The 22,417-nt window shown below is 38.1% G+C and overlaps 1 protein-coding gene across 1 annotated transcript; it reads left to right on the top strand.

The window, feature by feature from the left end:
- Positions 1 to 624: 624 nt before the first annotated feature.
- On the top strand, positions 625 to 19,145 carry LOC127966776 (E3 ubiquitin-protein ligase TRIM37-like). The gene is made up of 25 exons (XM_052568018.1): positions 625 to 785; positions 1,454 to 1,536; positions 2,587 to 2,688; positions 3,170 to 3,210; positions 3,550 to 3,666; positions 4,170 to 4,257; positions 4,457 to 4,579; positions 5,163 to 5,286; positions 5,365 to 5,432; positions 5,822 to 5,946; positions 6,246 to 6,296; positions 6,396 to 6,477; positions 6,553 to 6,629; positions 6,714 to 6,893; positions 9,796 to 9,910; positions 10,179 to 10,376; positions 10,719 to 10,855; positions 12,822 to 12,904; positions 13,480 to 13,656; positions 13,755 to 14,045; positions 14,480 to 14,644; positions 14,971 to 15,163; positions 15,875 to 15,990; positions 16,310 to 16,450; positions 17,678 to 19,145. Exons 2-25 carry the CDS (start codon positions 1,516 to 1,518, stop codon positions 17,734 to 17,736), a joined length of 2,874 nt encoding a protein of 957 aa, XP_052423978.1. The 5' UTR covers positions 625 to 785; positions 1,454 to 1,515; the 3' UTR covers positions 17,737 to 19,145.
- Positions 19,146 to 22,417: the final 3,272 nt, after the last annotated feature.

Here is a 22,417-nt window from a genome sequence, read left to right as displayed (position 1 = left end):
TTTGAAACTGGTTCATTTAATGAGCAGATCTTGTAGCCCCACCAAACCTGAGTGTGGTACGATGGTTCCTCTGTACCTGCAGTCCTCCAGAGCTTCTCAGTATAGAATACAGGTCACTGTCTCTCAGGAGAGTGAAGACGCTCCACAAGATACATACCGATGCAAATACTCTACATTTGCAGTCATAACTCAGTCAATACCTGATAGTAATGTTTGTTTGGTTATTTAAGGCATTTATAAAGCTTGTACTGTATGACTTTGAATTAGAATAATTTGGTAAAAATGCCAAATGTATGGCACATCACCTACTTTTCATTAGTTTAAACTACTTCAACTTTTACTGTTACACCAGAAAACAACTACATTGTGTCATCTTGACAAAAGATTGTAAATCCGATACAAACTCCTAAGAATTTGGTTACAAAAAACGGTTAAATCCGTTAAAACCGATAAAAGCAAAAAGCTTAAATATTTAATGTTGGCGCTTTTAAGTAGGCGTGTCATACCGCTAGATGAACCGCCCACTCGTAATGCACAATCGTGATTGGTTAATGCTAATCCACTCGGCTACCAACAGTAAATACGATTGGTGGATTCGGTTTTCCATGATGTCTGACACGGTCTCCCATGGTGACTGACATTGACATATAGGCGCTACATTCGCTGCTTGCTGCTGCTAGTCAATAAACAAGCAGTCTGATGTTACAATACTTGTTCATAAAACACTAAATTAATACCGTTTGATGTAGACCGTTGGAGTGACGGGTTCGAGGGCAAAATTAAAGGTAAATGCATTGATATATACGAGGTTTTTTTGTATGGTGAGTTTTATGCAAACCCTCATAGCTAACTTGCTAAATGCTAACCTGCGCTATATCACCTGCTAGTGTATGCACCGTGCATTTATTTATAGTTTGCATTTTAATTTTTTACTGTTTATCAGTCGTGTCGTATCCTCTCTGTATTGTCATCGAGTTTTTAAGCTCGCACGTGAAGGTGTTTCTTGTTGGATGTGCTCAAATATTGTCCCTGCAGGCATTTTAAATAAATTACAGTGTTTGTTATTGAAATGGTCGCTATGTTGCCCATTTATGGATTACTTGGTTGTTAAAGTCAATCATCTGTTAACTTTTACTATTTCTATCTTGTATTTGATACCGTTATTTGCCTTATAAAACCATGAAGGCCTCCATTTGATGTTGGCAGATGTATCCTGCAGCACTTAGGCAGTTCATGTAATCTTGTTTATTTCATCCTGTGTTTTGGCCATCTGCAGTCATATAAGCTCATACAGATGAATGCCTTCTGTCACTTGTCACATCAGCTCTGATTTGCCAGGCATTCATAGAGCTCTACTGTAGACTGTTTTTCAATAGACTGGCAGACTGTGCATTATACTGCTAAGATGTGAGCGTCTGAATGGTCTCTGCTCTCTTTTTTTTTTTTACTGCAGTGAAAGCAAACCAAGATTCTCCCGTCAGGAATATTTGACTGTAAGACGTAAAACTGGCTGAAATGGATGAGCAGAGTGTTGAGGTATGTTTACAGTAGGATGTTTTATGATTTATGCTGGCATCAAGTTGCCTTTCGTTTAAAGACAAAAAACTTTAGACACAGAACATTACTTTCAACCTTTAGCCAAACAGCAAAAATCTGTCATCATTTACTTGCCCTCATGTTGTTCAAGTATCTATTCTTTTTTCTATGGAACACAAAAAGTAAATTTATAAGAAATGTCCTGAACACTCTTGTCATTATAATAGAGATTCAAGACCCCCAGATGAAGAAGGAAAAAAAGAAGATTTTTTAAAAGTTATTAGGGATCTATAAGATTTGTGTGCTATATTACATGCTTGAATTGCACAAAAATAGTGGAATAATGCACCCCAAAATTTAAATTTGCTGAAAATGTACTCCCCTACAGGTCATCCAAGATGTAGGTGAGTTTGTTTCTTCAAAGAAATTTAGTGTTCTGTTGGTTTGTTCATGAGAGTACAAACAGCTGATAAAAACATCACAATAATCCAAACGATTCCATTCCATCAATTAATGTATTGTGTAGTGAATATGTTTTTTTAACATCAGACTGTTGACATCAGACTAAAGTCCTCTATCCATAATGATGAGTTCTCCAGCAAAAAGTCATTTCATTTGACATTTGAGTGAAATACTTGTATGCAAAGATCACTATAGTTTAATGGATTATTTTGTCCAGAAGTAATGGATGCAAGTTAAAATGTCTAAATGTTGGATTTGTTTCTTACTAACATGCAGCTTTTCACTTTACAAGATTAGTAGTTTATTATTAATTCAAGACCATTAACTGATTGACTGGAATTGTGTAGTTTACTTGTGGATTGTTATGATGGCACCCATTAACTATACAGGATCCATTGGTGAGCAAGTAATGTAATGCTCATACTTCTCCAAATCTGTACAGATGAAGAAACCCCTCGATTTTCAGCAAATTTATATTTTGGGGTGAACTATTCCTTTAAGAACATAAACTCTTTGATTATTTTGTAGTGAATATTATTAGTCTCATGTTAATTTAGTAATGTGTTCATGTATCAACTAACTCTTTAGAGCATAGCGGAAGTCTTCCGCTGCTTCATTTGCATGGAAAAGCTGCGTGATGCCCGTCTCTGCCCTCACTGTTCCAAACTGTGCTGTTTCAGCTGCATCCGGGTGAGCAAACACATGCATACACACTCATTAACAGCACAATGATCATACTACACACAGCCTAGAGAAGCTCGCAGTGTCTGTCTAATTAATCAACGATCTCTCTGCTCTCTTTATTGTGTCTGCTTGACAGGACATGACTAAAATCATACATTGAGGATTTGGTTGAATAAGATTTCTTAGGCATGTTTATTATTATTATTATTATTATTATTATTATTATTATTATTATTATCATACACAAATATTATACATGTCACATTTCACTTGAGATCTGACAGATATATTTCAGTTGTTTTTGCCAAAACACTTTAAGTAATGAGCAGTGTAGATTTAATGCTTTCCAAGTGCACCATGTTGGGAAGAATCCCAATAATAAAACACATCATGTATTTTAATAAGTGACCTCTTATTGATTCGGAGGCTAAGCCAAGTTAGCATTTATAAAAGAGTACATTTTCCTCTTCTGTTTTCTTCCTGGCAGCGCTGGCTGACTGAACAGAGAGCTCAGTGTCCCCACTGTCGGTAAGTTCTGAGGTTCTATTCAGTTTAAATGATGTTTTGAGCTCTGACGCTCTTTGAAGTAAATCTACTGGATTAAGTATTGATTTTTCTATTGTTAGAGTTTACAGAATGAGATCATTTCAGGGAAGCACTGATTAGTTACATTAAGGGAACCGCAGCCAAACAAAAAAAACTTTAGACACTGGACCAGAGCCACCTGATATTTGGCAATAAAAACACACTTACATAATTGCCAAAGCAGTTTGAAGTGTGTTCAAACCACAGCTTTATAGTTAAGTATTTTTAACAAACATACCGGTATATGGTTCTTTTTGCTAATCAAGCTGGTGTTGTATTCAGAGCTCCGCTTCAGCTGAGGGAACTGGTCAACTGTCGCTGGGCAGAGGAAGTGACTCAACAACTGGACACACTGCAGCTCTGCAACCTCACTAAACACGAAGAGAACGACAAAGACAAGTGAGTAATACTGAATATTAATACTGTCTTGACAGATGCAGTACAGTGTTTTTGGCCCTGTGGAATAACTATATATAATATTAAATGTGCAATATATACACTACAGTTCAAAAGTTTGGGGTCAGTAAGTGTTTTATTTTTTTATTTTTTATTCTTTTTTTAAAGAAAGAAATGATTACTTTTTATTCCACAAGGATGCATTAAACTGATCAAAAGTAATGTTGTAATGTTACAAATGTCTATTCAAGTTTGTTTTTTCGTCTTTTTTTTCACATTCTTAAAGTGTACCACAGTTTCAACAGCATAAATGTTTAAAACATTATTTATATTATGGCTTTTCAGACAGTATTTAAATTTTCCTTGGAAAAATAGGCATGGTCAAATGTTTCCATATCGAAAAAAATCATGCGCCATGTTTGGTTTTCATGTTCTGGGATGACTAAGTGACCAATTAGTGTAGAGCTAACACTCACTGTCACTGATTCTCTCTTCTCATCTAACAGGTGTGAGAACCATCATGAGAAGTTGAGTGTGTTCTGCTGGACTTGTAAGAAGTGCATCTGTCACCAGTGCGCTCTGTGGGGAGGCATGGTGCGCAATTCTGAATTCAAAACGTATTAGTCAGGCTGGTGAATTGTCATTTCCTCGGATCCTACTGTGTTGTGCTAAAACATGACTGGTCACACATTGGAGCAAATTATCAATGAATAATACTGGGCCTAATGTGAATGTATGTCAGGTTGTCTCAAACAGGAACTTGCTTTTCTCCTCCTCCCCCTCCTCTCCACAGCACGGAGGTCATACGTTCAAACCCCTGGCTGAGATCTACGAGCAGCATGTGACAAAGGTGAACGAGGAGGTGGCCAAGCTGCGGCGCCGGCTAATGGAGCTGATTAGTCTGGTTCAAGAAGTGGTAAGCCCCCTCGCTTCTCATTCCCGCCCACACGGAGCCATTTAGATCTGTTTTGAGTTGACTGTTTGTAATGGATGCTAGTTTACCAGCCACAAATCCCATTTAGATGGAGCTGCTAATGACAAATCAAATGTTATCTAATTACATGTATTCCTGGTTTGATAAGTGCTTTCGAAGGCGTTTTACATAATGTAGAAACTCCAGGACGCCAAGAAGCCCACACAAGTCCATCAGCTACTGTTTATAGCGCCTGCGTCAGGGGATTGTCCTATAGAGGGCGCCACAGCACTAAACACGTTTACATTACATGGACAAATACACCTAGCGGATTTGAATTTTTTTATTTGATCAAAATCCAGTAAAAAAAAAAAAAATAATAATAATTTAAATGTTGCTACAATTTAAACGTCAGGGATTTCAGCATCATTGCTCCATTTTTCATTGTCACATGATTCAGAAATCATTTTAATTTGGTGCTGAAGAATTTCTATGGGAGCATGTTTGGGTGTCCACATACTTTTGGCCTTGTGATCTAAATTGTGAAAGCTCTGAGAGCTATACTTTTGCATTTGATGTTTTTCAGGAGAAGAATGTTGAGGCAGTGCGAGGGGCAAAGGATGAGAGGGTGAGGGAAATCCGAAATGCTGTGGAAATGATGATAGCTCGGCTCGATAATCAGCTCAAGAACAAACTCATCACTCTCATGGGTACATACATGCTTTTGTTCTGACAGTTTTCATGTTATCTGACATTTGAGGTCTAATGTAAAGTTGATGCACCCACAGGACAGAAGACCTCTCTGACACAGGAGACAGAACTGCTGGAGTCTCTGCTGCAGGAAGTGGAGCATCAGGTGTGTGGCTCAGTAAAATAAAGCAGATGTGCAATGGAGTTACAAGTCATGTTAGAAGAAATGTGCAATTCAACTACAATTAAGACCTGAAAAAAGTATATATAACTTTTTTTAATTATTATTTTATTTTATTATTATTATTATTATTATTATTATTATTATTTATTAAAGGTTTTAAAGTAGAATGGGTCAGATAAGAAAATGTGATTTAACCAAATGCTAATTCTGAATTTTATGTGAAGTTTTCAGTTCGGCTTGTCACTTAAATTATGCAGTTGCAATCATTTTATAACTAAAATATAGCTTTAAATTAGACTTTAGAAGAATTCATGACTGTCTCAGATGTTTGTAGACTTTCTGATTTGTGACTAGTGTGTTTTCCCTCACAGCTGCGTTCGTGCAGTAAGAGTGAGCTGATCTCTAAGAGTCCAGAGATCCTGCTCATGTTCCAGCAGGTTCACAGGAAACCAATGCAGAGTTTTGTGACCACCCCTGTCCCACCAGACTTCACCAGGTACACAAACATAGACACTTTACCGTCACACACAGAGATGAGATATCTGTACGCTTGAACTTTGGCGCTCTCTGTGGCAGTCTATGAATAATGAATAAACATGCACACCTGTAAAAACAACTCCAGGCTTATAAAGCCATTCAATCATAATGTCAATTTGTTGGCCAATGTGGCATGCTATTTCTCCAGTTAGATAAAAAAAAAAAAAGAACACTTAAAGTTTGCGGTAAACTTGAAGAGACATTCCTATTTCGATTTGCGAGATAAATTGCTCACAGTCATATTTCATTTGTTCTCAGTGAGCTGGTCCCTGCCTATGACTCGAGCACTTTTGTTTTGGCAAACTTCAGGTAATCACACTCCCTTTGTCTTTCCTTTAATGAATTTTTTTTAAATGCTCCATTGTTTTTCTTGCGTCATTTGAATCGTTGTTGTCTCATTGCCTTAAGTACTCTGCGGCAGAGAGCCGACCCCGTCTACAGCCCCCCGCTCCAGATATCAGGCCTGTGCTGGAGGTTGAAGGTTTATCCGGTAAGTTTGTCACCCGTAACAAATTCAAATTTACAGACTCTTCCTATTCTCACAGATGTTGTTGTTGTGTTTTAGGATGGCAATGGCGTTGTTCGAGGAAACTATCTCTCTGTTTTTCTAGAGTTGTCAGCTGGGCTCCCAGAGACGTCCAAGTAGGCTGCACTTGCTGTCCTGTCATCCTGCTGTGCAGTGTCACAAATATTGTTTTAGAAGCTAACTGGTTGAATTTCTTCCAGGTATGAATACAGGGTGGAGATGGTTCATCAGGCCTCCAGTGACCCCACCAAAAACATCATTCGAGAATTTGCATCAGACTTTGAGGTGGGCGAGTGCTGGGGGTATAACCGGTTCTTCAGGTTGGACCTTCTCGCCAGTGAGGGCTACTTGAATATGCAGACTGACACTCTTGTGCTCAGGTGCGACCTTGCAGCTGAATTTTAGACTATTATGTAATAATAATAATTCATTTTATTTAAATGGTGTCTTTCATGCCATGGTCACCTTACAGCAAGCAAATTGGTAAAAACAATAGTTAAATAAACAAGTCCTGCGAGCATTACAAAGTTCAACGGCTGAACTGCATACATACGTCATAAATGCAATAAAGGCTGAATAAGAGCAAGTCATAAGAAAGCCTGGGTAAAAACATAAGTCTTAAGATGAGATTTAAAAGTGTGAAGGCTGTGACCGTTCCAATTATTAGGGGGAAGAGAGTTCTATAGACGAGGGGCCGCAAAACTAAAAGTTCTTTCTTCCATGGTGCTTAAACATATACGTGGTGACACAAGAGAGATCGAGTGTAAAGACCTGAGTGCTAGAATGAGTATAGATGCGGAGAAGGTTGGTAAGACACAGTGGAGCAAGGCTGTGTAGTGCCTTAAATGTGGGAAGCAAAGTTTTAAAATCAATGCAATACTTTACTGGGAGCCAGGGTAAATGTTGGAGAACTGGAGAAATGTGCTCGGTCCTAGAAAGAGCACGAGCAGAACGAGAGTTCTGAACCAGTTGGAGTCTGTAGAGAAGCTTAGAAGGAAGACCAGTAAGGAGATCATTATCGATGTCCACAGTAAAAGAATCAGATTTATTCAAAGTAGATTTTGTACCAATAAGTAAAACCTCAATTTTATCATTGTATAAATATAGTTCTAGACAGTTGGCTAAAAGTCAGTCTTTAATTTCAGCTGCACATCTGGTCAAGGAAGGTGGAGGAAAAGAGCTAGAGAGTTTGGTAGAGGTAAAGCTGGGTGTCGTCGGCATAGCAGTGATAATGGATACTATATTTCCTGAAAATATGGCCAAGAGGAAGTAAATCGATGATGAATAAGAATGGGCCCAAAGCAAAAACCTGAGGGGCACCTGTAGTAACTGTAAATGGTCTTGATTCAAATTCAAAATGAGTGTGATCGGTAAGACCTATACCAGGACAGAGGAGTGCCAGTAATCCCTAAGTGATTGAAACAATTCTGTCCAGTTGTATCTTGTGCGAGTTCATATCAAAGACCACACTAAGGTCAAGTAGGAGAAGGATTGTAAATAAACCAGAATCAGCTGCCAATAACAAATCATTAGTTATTTTGACACGAGCAGTCTCTGTGCTGTGGTGGGGATGGAAACCGGATTGGAATTGCTCAAACAATTTATTATTTGGAGAGATGATTGTGAACTTGCTGCAATGCATTTTTCCAAGATTTTAGAAATTAATGGCAAATTAGACATTCAATTCAGTTCAAGTTATTTGTATAGCGCTTTTCACAACACAAATTGTTGCAAAGCCGCTTTATAGAAAATTAAGTTTCCACAATATATTTAGTAGTAGCTTGTCAATGGTGATGTACATATGGCAGAAATGTACGGTAAAAATCAGTTAATGACATAATCAAACAGACTATGAACACTATTAACAGCAATGATTATATGTTGCAATCAAACTTATGGGAAAATTTGGTAGTTCTGTATGTTGTTTCAAGGTTGGCATCATTTGAGGTCCTCATTTGGCATCATCTCTTCTCAGGAGTTCTGGATCCAGACTGGAGCTTGTGTAAATGCTAGTTACCATGGGATGTCAATCCCATGACAGAAACGGAGAAACAAATAGAGACATAATTAGCGTAGCTGCTGTTCCAACAAAGAAAAAATGATTTGTTCAACCCGAGCTAAAGAATAATAATGTGCATTTGATCAAATATAACTGCATGAGATGCATTATGTGAACGCTTGGCTAAAGAGATGTCTTTAATCTAAATTTAAACAGAGAGAGTGTGTCTGAACCCCGAACATTATCAGGAAGGCTTTTCTAGCGTTTGGGAGCCAAATGCGAAAAAGCTTTAAATTGGTTGTTAATTTTCACAATTTGAAAGATCAGTCCCTGATTTATTTAGTATAGGGGTAATGATAGCAGTTTTAAGAGAAGAATGTAAAGAACCAGAAACCATTGAATAGTGAATCATTTTACTAATTTATGAAGGCAAAGATGGTAAAGGGGCTTTAACTAAATGAGTAGGCAGTGTGTGGAGCTGACAACTAGTAGTTTGAGATTCACGCTAAAGTGTACATAAGAGACGAACGCAGGTCTACACAGAAACCCAAAGATAAAGATGGCTCAGAAGACAACAAAATGCTGTAGAGTGCAAACATTAAGAAAAAAGTGGATGAACTTTATTTTTAATGAAGTTAAGAACATGTCAGTCCTTTTGTTTACTTCATTTTACAGCAGATTCGTTTACAAAGCACAATTCCAAGTGGGATTTTCAGAAAGACTGAAACTAAAAAGGATTTTGTACTGACTATATTGGATCTGACAGTAATGTTGCAACACACAGTTTTGTGACGAACTGTTTTTGTTACGTGATCACTATTTCTTTTTCTGTTAAACATTATTTGAAATGGGTATTTATGCATATTAAACCTAAATCACTGAATTGTCCTTCTGTAAAGGATGTAGGCTGGCAAGCATACACAACTATTAGCCAATCATAACAGTGAGCATTTACTTCAGAGTCTACAATCCACCATGACTATTCAAACGGAGCGTTGTTATAAACAGGACAGAAAAGAGCCTACTAAAGAGCTACTTCTACATCTGTTTTTGATGCAAAATTCTTGATAATGGCTTGACAGCAGAGAACGGTACAAAAAAAATAATTCATGACCCATTTAAAGCCTGTTGACACAGGAAGCATTTAGTATTTGTGTTTAATGGGATGGGAATGGAATTTCCTCCTCCTTTAGAATTACCATGAAATGCATGATATACTATCCAAGGATATATCCAGTGTATGCTTCATTTCTCATGCTCTGCATTTTCTATTAATCTCCCAGGTATCAAGTGCGATCACCTACGTTTTTTCAGAAGTGTAGAGATCAGTATTGGTACATAACTCAGCTGGAGTCAGCCCAGTCCAGCTACATTCAGCAGATCAACAACCTAAAAGAGGTTAGTGGTAAAGATGCTAGTTTTATGTTACCTTGAATACATCCTACTTAGAAACTGCATTGTTTCAAACGTGAACCGAATTTGAAATAGCCACTTATTTCTATACAGACTGTAGCGAGTGTTATTTATTAATGCATTAGGTATATGTGTAATATTTGTGCTGTAACATGTAATGCCTGTTGATGTTTTTAAACTTAATGAAGAAACACGTTTTCCAAACTGTGTTGTCTCATGTATGCGTTTTATATTTTGGTGTATTTCTGTTCAGAGGTTAGCTATAGAACTGTTCCGTCGGCAGAAGTCCAGGAGTTCTTCTCCACTTGATCGGCGTCTCTGCCCCACGACTTCCTCCGGAAGAGACTCCCGTCAGGGAAAGAGCTCTGTACTAGAAGAAGGAAGTCAGGCAGCCTCAGCAGAGACTAAAGAAGATGAGGATGAGGAGAAGACCCAGCATGATGACTCTAATGTAAGGCCTGTCAGAACAGCATGGTGAAATTCATTATTATTTCATATTATTTTTAGCAATAAAATCAACTTTTTGAAAACTAAAAACTCCCCCAAGATATTATCCATCATTTCATCATAGCCACATCTTAAACATATTTTACATCATCAATTGCTTTTAGGCATGTGACATTCAAATCATATTACACTCATTGTGATCTCTAAGGAAAACAAGCCTACATGTAATATAGTGAACCTGAAGCCCTAACAGCCACGTTACTTGAATCATTTTTATGCTCGAAGCTATTGGATGTTATATTGCGCACATTAGGATCAGTTGGCTGATGTGTTGATGCAATGTTAGGAGTTGTCTGACGGGGATCTGGAGGTGGACTGTCTCACTGGAGATGAAGATGTCAATCCTCTGGACGGTAGTAGCACATCTGGGAGCTCCACAGCCACCAGTAACACAGAGGAGAATGACATTGACGAAGAGACCATGTGCGTACAAGATTTAAAAACCTCTTTGCTAAAATTTCAGAATGTGTTTTTTTGAACCATTTTAGGCCCACTGTTATAGTCACCAGTATGGTTAAAAAAAAGTAATAATTTCCCTTAATTTTGTGCTTTTGTCTTGATTTCCATTTCATTTTGAATGACAGTCTTGATAGTCTCTGTTCATTTTCTTTCTTTATCTGGAAAAATGCAGCTTAGAGTTTTATTCTGTTTGTAGAATTTTATTCGAAAGAAAGAAACTAAAACAAATTTCTAACAAAATGAGGGTGAATAAATAATGACAAGATTTTTTTTTTTTTTTTTTTTTTTTCAGCTGAACTATTTCTTTTAACCCAGGCAGAATCAAAGTAATGACTAACAGTTCCTATGCAAACCTTACTGAATGAGCTATAATTAGAGAAATTAATAATATTAATATTATTCATTTCATTGTGGGCTATATGTAGATAATGTAGGTCTTTTGAAAGCATTTCTGGCAAAATCGTGATCAGCTCTTATAGTGATTTTCTATTTTTTTCCTTAAAGCAGTACTCCTCATTTGCTAGGTCACGTTCTCATGGTGTGGTAAATACTAGTGTACTAAGATTCTCACACGAGATGGTGCTTTATGTGCCATAGGGTAACAGCTGTTTCCTCCCCCCGGCTGGAAAGCACAGTTTAATTAGGGCTGCTTCCTCATTTGTGACAGGCATTCCCTCGTACTCTGTGTTTAACCAGAGAGCTGTTCTTTCTGTCCTGTCCTATCACGATCTGAGAGAATGAGCAGTATTGGCAGCTTTGACTTGTGTAGGCTCTGTGAGAGCGCTCGTGTTTCTGTAGTGAGGTGTTGGAGTCAGAACCTCACATGTTTTTGCTCATGCTCCAGGCTACCGCCCGCTCACACTGCTCTCAAACACACACACTGCTCCAACCAGATGAGACGAATGAGTCATCAGAGCCTCTGCCTCCTGCTTACAAATGCTCGTTCTCACAGTCTCTGGATTTTCCAGTGTGCACACACACACACACACACACACATGCTCTCTTGCTCTCAAGCCCACGCACATTCTCTCACACCTTTGACTCTATTTGCTGGAGTGTTTTGTGTGAGCTCTTCATGTTGGCTTTGTAAAGGTGCCCATGCACTTACCGTTACCCAAATGTCAGATGTGCCGCTTATTCAGGATAAAGTAGGGGAAAGAGGGAATTATGGGGTGTTAGGCACTGTTTACAACTGGTATTATCATCTCCAATGGGTTTCCTGTGACCACTTGAGATTGCATATGGACTTGATTTTTGTTTTATGATCACATTTTCCCCATTTAAATCAGCAAAAAATGGAAAAGTTCAAAACCTTTGTTTCAGCACAGTTGGTTTACCAGAGAGTAGGTGGTTGGTCATGTTTTTCCAGGATGCTTCATGACTGATTAGCAATTTCAGGACAAATGCAATAATGTCCAATTATATATGATTGATTTCATTATTGTCTACTGTGTAAATACTAGCAGGGTAAGCAAACATTTGTTTGATGTATCTATGTGGAGTCGAAGCTCTCAGCTTCTATAAATGCTGTAGTGGAACCGCTGGAGAGGACTGAGTCATCATACAGTTGAGCCTGAGACAATGGTGCATGTTACCCTCACACACACACACACACACACATATACATACATATTCAGCAGGATGCTTGGAGGAGAATGCTATCATCACCCCCTGTGGAGCAGCTTATTTCAGACTATACCACTTTTCACTATTAACAGGGGGAGCCACGCAAACGAATCCTAACTATTTAAAGCATGCGGCAATACACTGGGGACATAATACCAGCCACACCTCATCTAGCTCCATTGGGATCCAATTAATCATTCAAAATCTAGAGCTGATTTGGTTATGCATTGTGGATTTGTGTACTTGCTGCTGACATTCTTCTAGTACTAGAGAAATAACACAAGTTTTTTTAAATCTGTTATAGGTCTGGTGAGAATGATGTGGAGTACAGTGGGAATCTAGACCTGGAGGAAGGTGAATTACCCGATGATGTTGCAGGAGCAACAGGTGAACCAGAGTTTCTCTGTCCAAGCGGCCTCATTGATTCAAATAATGCTGTTTCTCTAATGAAAAGCGAGTGTCATGCATATGGCAATCTGGTGTGTTGAAACACTTGGCTTTGAAGTGTCATCGACTGTGACACCCTGTTAATCACTTGTAGTGATGTAACGGAGCTGAATTACCATATTAGCCTTTGAAGATTGACTGCAGAATCTGCAGTTTAAAACACTGTCAGAGCTTCTGCTGCAAGACTCTTAGTGCTCACAAAATTGAAATTACATTTAATAATTCTCACCCAAAAAATACCTAGGACTATAATGTTTAACTATATGACTGATGTAATAAGTTAAAATGTAAAACATAATATGATGTGCCAGATAAATCATTAATAATAAACAATTACATTTCACTACAAAGATACTCAAGATTGATTACGTGACTTCATTTAAAACTAAAACTAAAAAAATCTGTATTTGAAATAAAGCTTAATATAAATATATGAAAAATTAAACGTATTTAATATATATATATATATATATATATATATATATGCTAATCTTACACCGTCCACTGCTTGTCAGGAGGTTCTGGTGCAGGTGCCCGGGGTTCAAGGAGAGGGGCAGGTGCAAGCTCAGCCAGCCTCCTGGAGATCGACCCGGTCATCCTCATCCAACTACTGGACCTGAAGGACCGCAGCCATATGGAGTCACTGTGGGGGATGCAGCCCCGTCCCCCTACATCTCTCCTCCAGAGCCAAGGTGGCATTTATGTGATCAGAATTATGAACATGAACTCACTCTGAAGTGACCGTATAGTTGACGTGATTCATGACTCATTAACCGTTTTTGATTGACAGCCGCTGCAGTGCCTTCTCGTAAAGAGCGTGAGCGTCGGCCTCAGGCGGTGCGTCGGTCAGCCCCGGACTCAGGGGTCCTGATCAGACTGAAGGCTCAGATGGCAGAAGTTCGCAGTAAGATGTCAGACGTAAAAGGACAGCTGGAAGCGCGCAGTGGACCCGGTAGAATCCCCTCTCATGGAGCCGCAAACCACGAGCAGGGCCCCTCCATGGACTCTGAGATGGGACCCAGTCGCAAACCCAGCGATCTGCTCTTCAAAGCGCCGGTCTCATCACGACACTCTCGAAGTGGTATGACACTGAGCTAGATTACCTTATATGACGCATTAAAACGAAGTTTTAGTAACATGAAGTTTAGATTAAAATTTCTATGGCTTTGTAAAAGTTTTTTTGTACAAATAATGCAGTCTTTACAATTATCATGCGCTCCTAAAACTGATTGACAATTGTATTGATTTTTAAATAATGAGCAAAATGCAATGAGTATTGCATATCACACTGCACAAAACGTCAAAATGAGGCAGCAAAAGGTCAGGATATTTATAATGTTACAAAACATTTTTATTTCATAGTTCTTTCTGTTAGTCAGATAATCCTGGAAAAAAGTTGCATTTTCCATTAAAAAAAAATACTAAGCAGCACTACTTCTTGAACACCAAATCAGAAAATTAGAATGATTTCTGAAGGATCATGTGACACTGAAGGATCGTGTGACTTTGTTTCAGGAGTGAAGAAGGCTGGTTCTCCTAAGCAGGAGAGCGTGGGAGCTCTGGGTGGACTGTCGCTGCGCAGGGCTGTGGATGCTGGGGAGAAAGAGCTGAGAGGAGCTGGACGAGACTCTCCTACTGAACCTGCTCCTTGTCTCAGAGAGGGAGCTTCCTGTTTGGATGGTCAGTACACTACACTTAACATCAGTCAACATGTTTTACTAGCATTGCATTTTAGCATTGCATTACTAGCATAAGCATTGCATTTTAAAGATGCCATGTCAATCTAACCTAACCAGCCTTACTGTGACTACTTAACTAGTTGTTCAGATAAAATATGAAAATATGCAGTTTTGCTCACCCCAAGGTGCAACAATCACTTTGAAATTCTTCCAATTATGCTAGGAATAATCTGAGAGTTGAATTTTGAGAGACTTCTGGAAAACTCAACCCTGATATTACAGCATGTATTCAAATCGTTTAGAAGTGACACTATCTGGGTTTCGCAGGCTCGCTGAAAGCACGCAGTGTGCAGAGTTCTCCTCCCTCGCTGGGAAGCAGCTCCTCTTCCTCTGATAAGCCCTCTGGCTCCAAACACGAGGAACTTCCGTATGGAGCTTCAGCTTCAGACCTGTTCAGCGTCACAGGCCTCAATGGAGCAGCTGCTCCTGCCACCAAACAGCGCAGGACTCCAGCCATCGGGTAATATAGTACAACAGCACAGTGTATTGTTTGTGTGTGTGTTTCCAGTCATAAACAAATGCCGTAAGTGAGCTTGAATGAAGGTTGCTGTTTTCAGATCTAGAATAGACGTTAAAACGCGCAGCCCCTTGGTTTTAATTTGTCATTAAATTCATTTTTATGAAGGAATCTAAAATCCCATGCTACGTGTTCTGTGTTAACCTAACTGAGACTTGTTATAGCACTTATATATCATTGCTCTTTTTGTTGTTTTTGATTGCTTCCACTGTCTTCATCTGTAAGTCGCTTTAGATAAAAGCGTCTGCTACATGAATAAATGTAAATGGAATGTAAATGTAACCACAAAACCAAGTGTCAGTTTTTTTAAACTGAGATTTATACATCTGAAAGCTGAATAAATAAGCTTTCCATTGCTGTATTGTTATTAGGATCGGACAATTTTTGCCGAGATACAACTAGAATCAGAGGATGTAAAAATAAAAATCCAAATACTGACAGGTCTGGGCAACTTTAAAGTTGTCTAAATGAATTCTTAGCAATGCATATTACTTAGCAAAAATGTAGGGTGTTTTCTTTTTTTTTTTTTTTGGCTATTGTTAATTTATAAACACTTTTTTTATTTTATTTGTTTTTTTATTCAGGGCTATTTTTTATTTTCACATAAAATGGCATAATACACAATGGCTTTTTTAATAAGGTTGTATCCCTCAGGTCTGGCCTGCTGACAGACAGCTCTCTTAACTGTGACCGAGAGGGTTCCGGCGAGATCCATCAGTCACTGCAGTCTCTGGCTGAAGCATCCTCTTCCTCTTCATGCCCCGATGAAGGTGAGACATGGAGATCCGTTCTTGAAAACTCAAAAACAGGAAAAAACATGGGGTATAATTATTCTGCAGCAAGTTACACTTGTGTTGCATCGATGAGTCACTGCACACGCAGTGAAGGAACGCCACTGTCATTTAACTGAACACCAAATTAGAGGAGTTCTCAGGAAATGACATTTATTCAGGTGCTTCATGAGTAACACTCTCTTACTGTGCAATAGGAAATAAAGCACTACTAATACTAAATAAGAAAAAAAAAACATTTTCTCAGTACTGACATCTGAAGGTATGTTCATATAAAGGTATGATTTTCTGTCCATAGGTCTGCTCAGCCAGACGCAGCCCCACCATGTGCTGCCGAGCATGAGCAGTGACAGCGAGCTGGACTGTGACACCGAGGATGAAGTGGTGGCTCTGGAGGCTGGAGACTGTGCGTTTGACAGCAGATCTCTACCCTGCACAGGTTCATATCCCACTACACTTCACTGCTGCTGTTAGCTAATACACTGAAATATGTGCAAACTGTTGGCTGGTAGCACTCAACTTGTCTTTTACTGTTCAAATTTAAACTTTATGAAATGTCTTTTGCTCATTCTGACTGCATTTATTTGATCAAAAATAGAGAACAATGAATATAATATTGTGAAATTTAAAACAACAGTTTTCTATTTTCTTAAACTTGAAAGTATAATTTATTCCTGTGATGCTTGCGATGCTTACTATATATAAATTTTTTGAGCCCGTGACACCTTTCCAGGATTGTTTGACGAAGAAAAAGTTAAAAAGAACAGTATTTTTAAAATAGAAATCTCTTTACTATCGATTTTTAGCTGTTTTAACACATCCTGGCTGAATAAAAGTATTAATTTATTTAAAAAATGAACATTCTAAACATACTGAGCCCAAACTTTTCAATGGCAGAGTAAATTAGAATCAGTCTTACTAAAAATTAAGCAAAAAGCTACTAATTATAACAGAACCATGGAAGCTTGTTTCCACCATGGAATAACAAATAAAAAAGGTAATTGCAACTTTTTATCTCATAATTTGGACATTTTTCTCCATATTCTGACAAAAAAAATAAAGAATTGCAAGAGATAAAATCAGAATTTGTATTTTTATGTTTAGCAATTCTGTAATAAAAAACTGCAATAATTGTTGATGTTAACTGAGGGAAAAACTTAAATAGTGAATAGAAAATGTGCAATTATTTATTTATTATATATATATATATTAGATAGAAGGATAGATAGAGATACATAATTTTTATTTTAAAAAAAAATGTATCCCGTAGTGGAAATGCGCTTCCATACAGAAGTAATACAGACTCACAGAAATGTCTATTTAACATGTCATTGTCAGTTCAAAAAAACTAATTATGAATGTAATGTTTATTATTTTGGGGGGTTATTATTTCTTTTTAATTTTGGTGGGTGAAGATGCAGATTCTTGCAAAAAAATAAAATAAATTGTTCTATATTAGGCAAACACCCAATCACACAGTCTGTATGACAGATAAATATAAGTGCTTTGTTGAGTTAAAAACCGAGTGAGACTGGTCAGCCACCTGCTTAGTCTTTCATTATCTCCCAGACACCAGCGGAATATAATATTAGGGTATTGCAGTATATAATATGACAGTACAGACTGTGTGTGGTCTGATGAAGTGGCGTCTGTGTCTGGTTCTCAGGCGAGCAGCTGATCCCTGATGATCTGAGCTTTGTGACTGGAGACACCACAGAGAGATGATCCGCCACTGGGTTACAAAAATGTCTGCAAGTCACACGAATCCTGTGTCGTCTGCCACTGAATGTGCTCTTTACATGTCTGTGCACTTACTTTGTTCAGAACAGGACTATATGTTTCTGTGTGCTACTGTATGTTATTTCAGAGAAACTACTTTTGGGATAGTAAAGATCAAGTTGTAGGTTTTTTTGCCTTGCATTTTGAAATGCATAACATTCCGTTATAAAACTAGATGTATATATCTTGTTTGTGCATAACTATTCATATTACACATTTTCTTTATTTTTGCAATGTTGTTTGTTGTCAAAATCATAGGGAGTTGCCAAACACCTCAATAACTTGAGTTTTCAAATGTTTGGCACATCGAGTCAAAGAATGTCAGTACAGGTGCTGCTCTCTTACTTTTTATCTGGCTTATTCTTTGTGCAGTTATAATAAATATATATATATATTTTTTGTTTGTTTGTTTAATGTAGCTTGTGTGTGTATATATTAAGCTGTCCAGAACACAGTTCATAGATTCCTATACCTAAAACGTTTACACTGACTAAATGTCTGCAAAAAGGGAACATGGAGCCGTTCAAACAAGTTCAAACAATTTCCACAATTATAATTTTTAATATATTTCAAATATGCATTTATTTAGCATTGCACAGCTTTATTTCAAGCACTTTTGAACTTCTTAATGCTACATTCCCTTGTTTGTTGTTTCCTTAAGTTATTTTTAGCATGTTAACTCAAATAAAGGCAGTTACATACTTAAACCAAAGTCTCAGGAGGGTCCAAGTCTGTGTGTTTGTGTTGGTTTGCGTTGAGTTTAGACAGAAAGCATTGATGACGTGCTCTTACGGCAGCAGCAGCTGGGTAATCACTCCGTTCTGTTGTGAATAGATGTGATGTCATCGGCAGCAGCAGCTGGGGAGTGATGCACATATATTCAGTTCAGGTCACGGTCTTTCTCTTTGCATGCACAGCTTTCGCTCAGTGCAGTCTGTTGAATTTGTGAATGTTTTGTTGAAAAGTGTACAGCGAGTAATGCATTGCTTGTGCTGTTTAATTATTGGTTTAAGAAGTGCTTTATGCAAATACTTTTTTTTTTTCACTTCCCCTTCCAGCATGTTCTGCAAAGTGTAAAACAATGATAACAGTGTTCCTGTGACTATTCAATGTAAAGCTAATTCTTTTTTTTTTTTGTGCTGTAATAATAATGTTCCTCTTTTGATGTCTGTTTCATGTGAGGAGTAAGGGAGCAGTCTGCTCTCGGTGTACATTTCTAGTTTACTGTTTTCTTCTCTAGCATGTTTTTAAAGATCTGGGGGCCCAAAACAAACTGGAGTATATGCACAGTATGTACTGTATATTTGTCTGGATTAAAAACTGAACAAATAAATGACGTAATACTATCATTATAATGCTTTTTTCCTTTGAATTACATTATTTACCCTAGTGAAATGTTATAAAGTCTGCAAAAAATGTTAATAAGAAGTATAAATTATAATCTTTTTTTTTTGTGTGTGTTAAATTGAATGCTTGTATTATCTTTTTATGACAGTTAATCAAGTTTTTTGTTTTGGCATTCCAATTTTTCTGAAAGGATTTTGTAGATGCATTATTTATATATTAGTAGTCAGCATTTGAAGAGGCATTCAAAGTTTAAAAAAAGTTAATCAAAGTTGTCTTAAGACAGGAGCACATTTTAGTTTAGGTTTTAGGACTACTTTGATAAAAGGTTTTGATCCACTTCAAATGCTGACTAGTGTATACAGTATATAAATATGTATGTATATACATGTTTAATATATGTATAATATAAAGCAAACAATACATTTGCGTGCACACACACACACACACACACACATAATATATATATATATATATAGATATATAGATATATATAGTTTTAGTTTCATTTTTAGTTTTACCTTTAAAAAAAAAAAAAAAAAAGTGAAATATGACCCAGATTTCACCAGCAAATATGTGAGAATATTCTTATATGTATAAGAAAATACTGGGAAAATAAATATAATAATAATAATCTTATATTTTATGTTAATTTAAAGGTTCCGTTCTTAGTGATCCCATGTTATAAACTTTAGTTATTGTGTAATGTTGTTGTTGGAGTATAAATAATATTTATATATTTATTTAACACAATTCGCCTACAACGAACGACCAGTTTGCACTACATCCCTCTAGTTCCTGCAGAAATGACGTCACTAAAAAAATTTTTGACTAACCTCCGCCCACATGAATTCACAAAAAGGGGGCGTGGTCTTGTTGCGCTCGCACGTAGAAGGAGGAAGAGTTGCGTTTGAAGAGGGCTTTTGTCTCCATGTCGTCGAAACGCTGTTATTTTCATCTCGGAGTCCAACCACCTTTGTTTGGTCTTCCCAAGGACGCTGTACTTGGAGATTAATGGTTACAATTTATGTTTAACTCTGTTCCCGAAAATTATAATCCACATGTAAAACTATGTGCAGCACATTTTGCTGAGGACAGCGAGCTTCCTCAATCTCAATCAGTTAAATGCCGGATTCGCACAAAGATTATTCTTGAAAGATGGAGCAGTTCCCTCTTTGTCTGGAGAAGGCGTTGTTTATGGACCACAACCGGTAAGTGTATTTTATTATTTAAATTGGTGCGTTTAACAGTTTCTGTTACTTATTACACAAAGGGCAACGCTGTTTAGCTTCGTTAACGAGATGTTAGGGCTGTGCAAAAAAATCGAATGCGATTTTCATGCGCTTCTCGTAAGTAAAGGCGTTCTGTGATTAGAAGTACATCTCCAGCACGTGCGTTCAGATCAGGATTGCCAGGTTTTCAAAACAAATCCTGCCCACTTCTCACTTGCTTCTCAAAACTAGTCCAAAACTAGCCCAATGGCGTTTCCCAGGAGGGCAGCGCGCGCTCAGGTGCTGTCGAATCACAACACAGGAACCGCTGGCACAATCAGAACTCGTTATGTATTTCTGAAGGAGGGACTTTATAGAACAAGGAGGTCATCAGCCCGTTTTGTAAGCATGACTTCCCACCTCCAGGAGGACTTGAACGCACCAAGAGACAATAAAAGAAATGGACACAGTGGCCCCATTGGATTCAACGGGGACAAGTGAACTCAATTAGAAGCACGCACTTCCTGGGGGTCGAGCGTACTGCGCAGACTCAAACTGAACTTGGTGACGTAGATGTCACGTGAGTAACCTGTAAAACCCCTTTCACACTGCCATTCCGGCAAATACATGGGTTAAGTGTTCCGGCAATTGTTCCCGGGTCGCTAGATTTTGCACTTTCACACTGCCAGTGATTGCCAGGGATATGTGCGTGCTTTCACACACAACCCTTAAAGATCCCGTAGTGACACATGACATCAGGGCGTGACATGTAATGTACGAGTCGAAAACGTTAGGCACGTTATGCTTTCACTGAAGCAAGCAAACGATCTCTGCGTCAGCGCGGAAAGTTAGGAACTAACTGATCTCTGCTTCATTACAGTTTGCACATATTGTTTTTGTTGCGAACGTTGATCTTCCTTCAAAACAGCTGGTAAAAGAGTCGCACGATAACTTCGACACGGCATTAGATCTGGCTTTTGTTCAAGCAGCGCTCGTCCCGTGTTGAACCCGGCAATGTTACTAGGTCCCCGACCCTGGATCAATCCCGGGACGTGTTTGCTTTCACACAGAAGGCATTCTGGCAATTTGCCGGGTCCGATGTGCGGTCTGACGCAACCGTTAGCCTTTTTTTTTTTACAAAAACTGCTTCTATGGGGCCACAACGTAAGATACAAGGTAATGGAGCCTTTAATAAAATTTCCTGTTTCTTTAGAAACAATGAATAGACAAATGGAGTCTTTAAATGCCTCAGATGTAAAGTTATTTGCTTTCAAAGTTACACCAAAATGAAATGTTTACCACAGTTTATCTAAAGAAACAATTGTTTTTTTTTTAGTAAAACCATGGTTAATTTGTGCAAATTGTTAAAAATTGTATTGTTAAAAGTAAACGTCTGAAACTTCAAATATAGTGCATTTGTTTCTTTATATTTTTGGGTGGCCTGTGACCTGGATTCATCCACCAAGGGCAGTGTTGTGTGTCTGGTCTGTAGGCTGTGCAGTGCCAGGTCGGTGCTGTGTGAGAATAAGCCCAGCAGTGTTTATGTGGATGAGTGCGTGTTGGCTCAGATCCTGTCCTCCTCCAGCACCTGACTGCCAACACTCACAGCCTCCCATTGTGTCCATTTCAGTCTGTAGTCATTACTGACACCGCGTCCATCAGAACATGTCTTCATCATAATAACATACCTGGTCTGGGCCTGTAAAACCTTTACCTAGCATTTCCATTAGTGCTGTGATGACCGATCTTCACGGGGTTTATGTAACACGGCGGATCTGTTTTTGTAGGAAAGTGCTGTACGCTAAGTACACAGTTTTAATTTACTGCTCATCCAGAGAGCCGAACACTAAATCCTGTTCTTAGTGCAAATCATCGCCTTCAATCTGGACTACTCGACCAGAAAAATCCAGCTTACTTTTGGACTTAAGTAAACAGCTTTTTTTTTTTTTTTAGTTACAGGTATTTGTTTAGACACAACAGCACCGGCTGGCTTTGACTCGCAAAACACTCTCAGAAAAAAGGTACAAAACTTGTCACTGTTGTGCTACCTTTTAAAAGTTCACTTTTGTACC

The sequence above is a fragment of the Carassius gibelio genome, chromosome B10, assembly GCF_023724105.1.
Source record: "Carassius gibelio isolate Cgi1373 ecotype wild population from Czech Republic chromosome B10, carGib1.2-hapl.c, whole genome shotgun sequence".
NCBI lineage: Eukaryota > Metazoa > Chordata > Actinopteri > Cypriniformes > Cyprinidae > Carassius > Carassius gibelio.
Note: the sequence above shows the minus strand (reverse complement) of the source record. Positions and strands in the feature narration are given on the sequence as shown.

Excerpts from the sequence above, each read along its gene's own strand:
- LOC127966776 (XM_052568018.1), top strand. The coding sequence starts at position 1,516 with ATGGATGAGCAGAGTGTTGAG. Across the intron at positions 3,211-3,549 it reads GCTCAGTGTCCCCACTGTCG|AGCTCCGCTTCAGCTGAGGG; the intron begins GTAAGTTCTGAG and ends TGTTGTATTCAG. Across the intron at positions 6,297-6,395 it reads TTTGTTTTGGCAAACTTCAG|TACTCTGCGGCAGAGAGCCG; the intron begins GTAATCACACTC and ends CATTGCCTTAAG.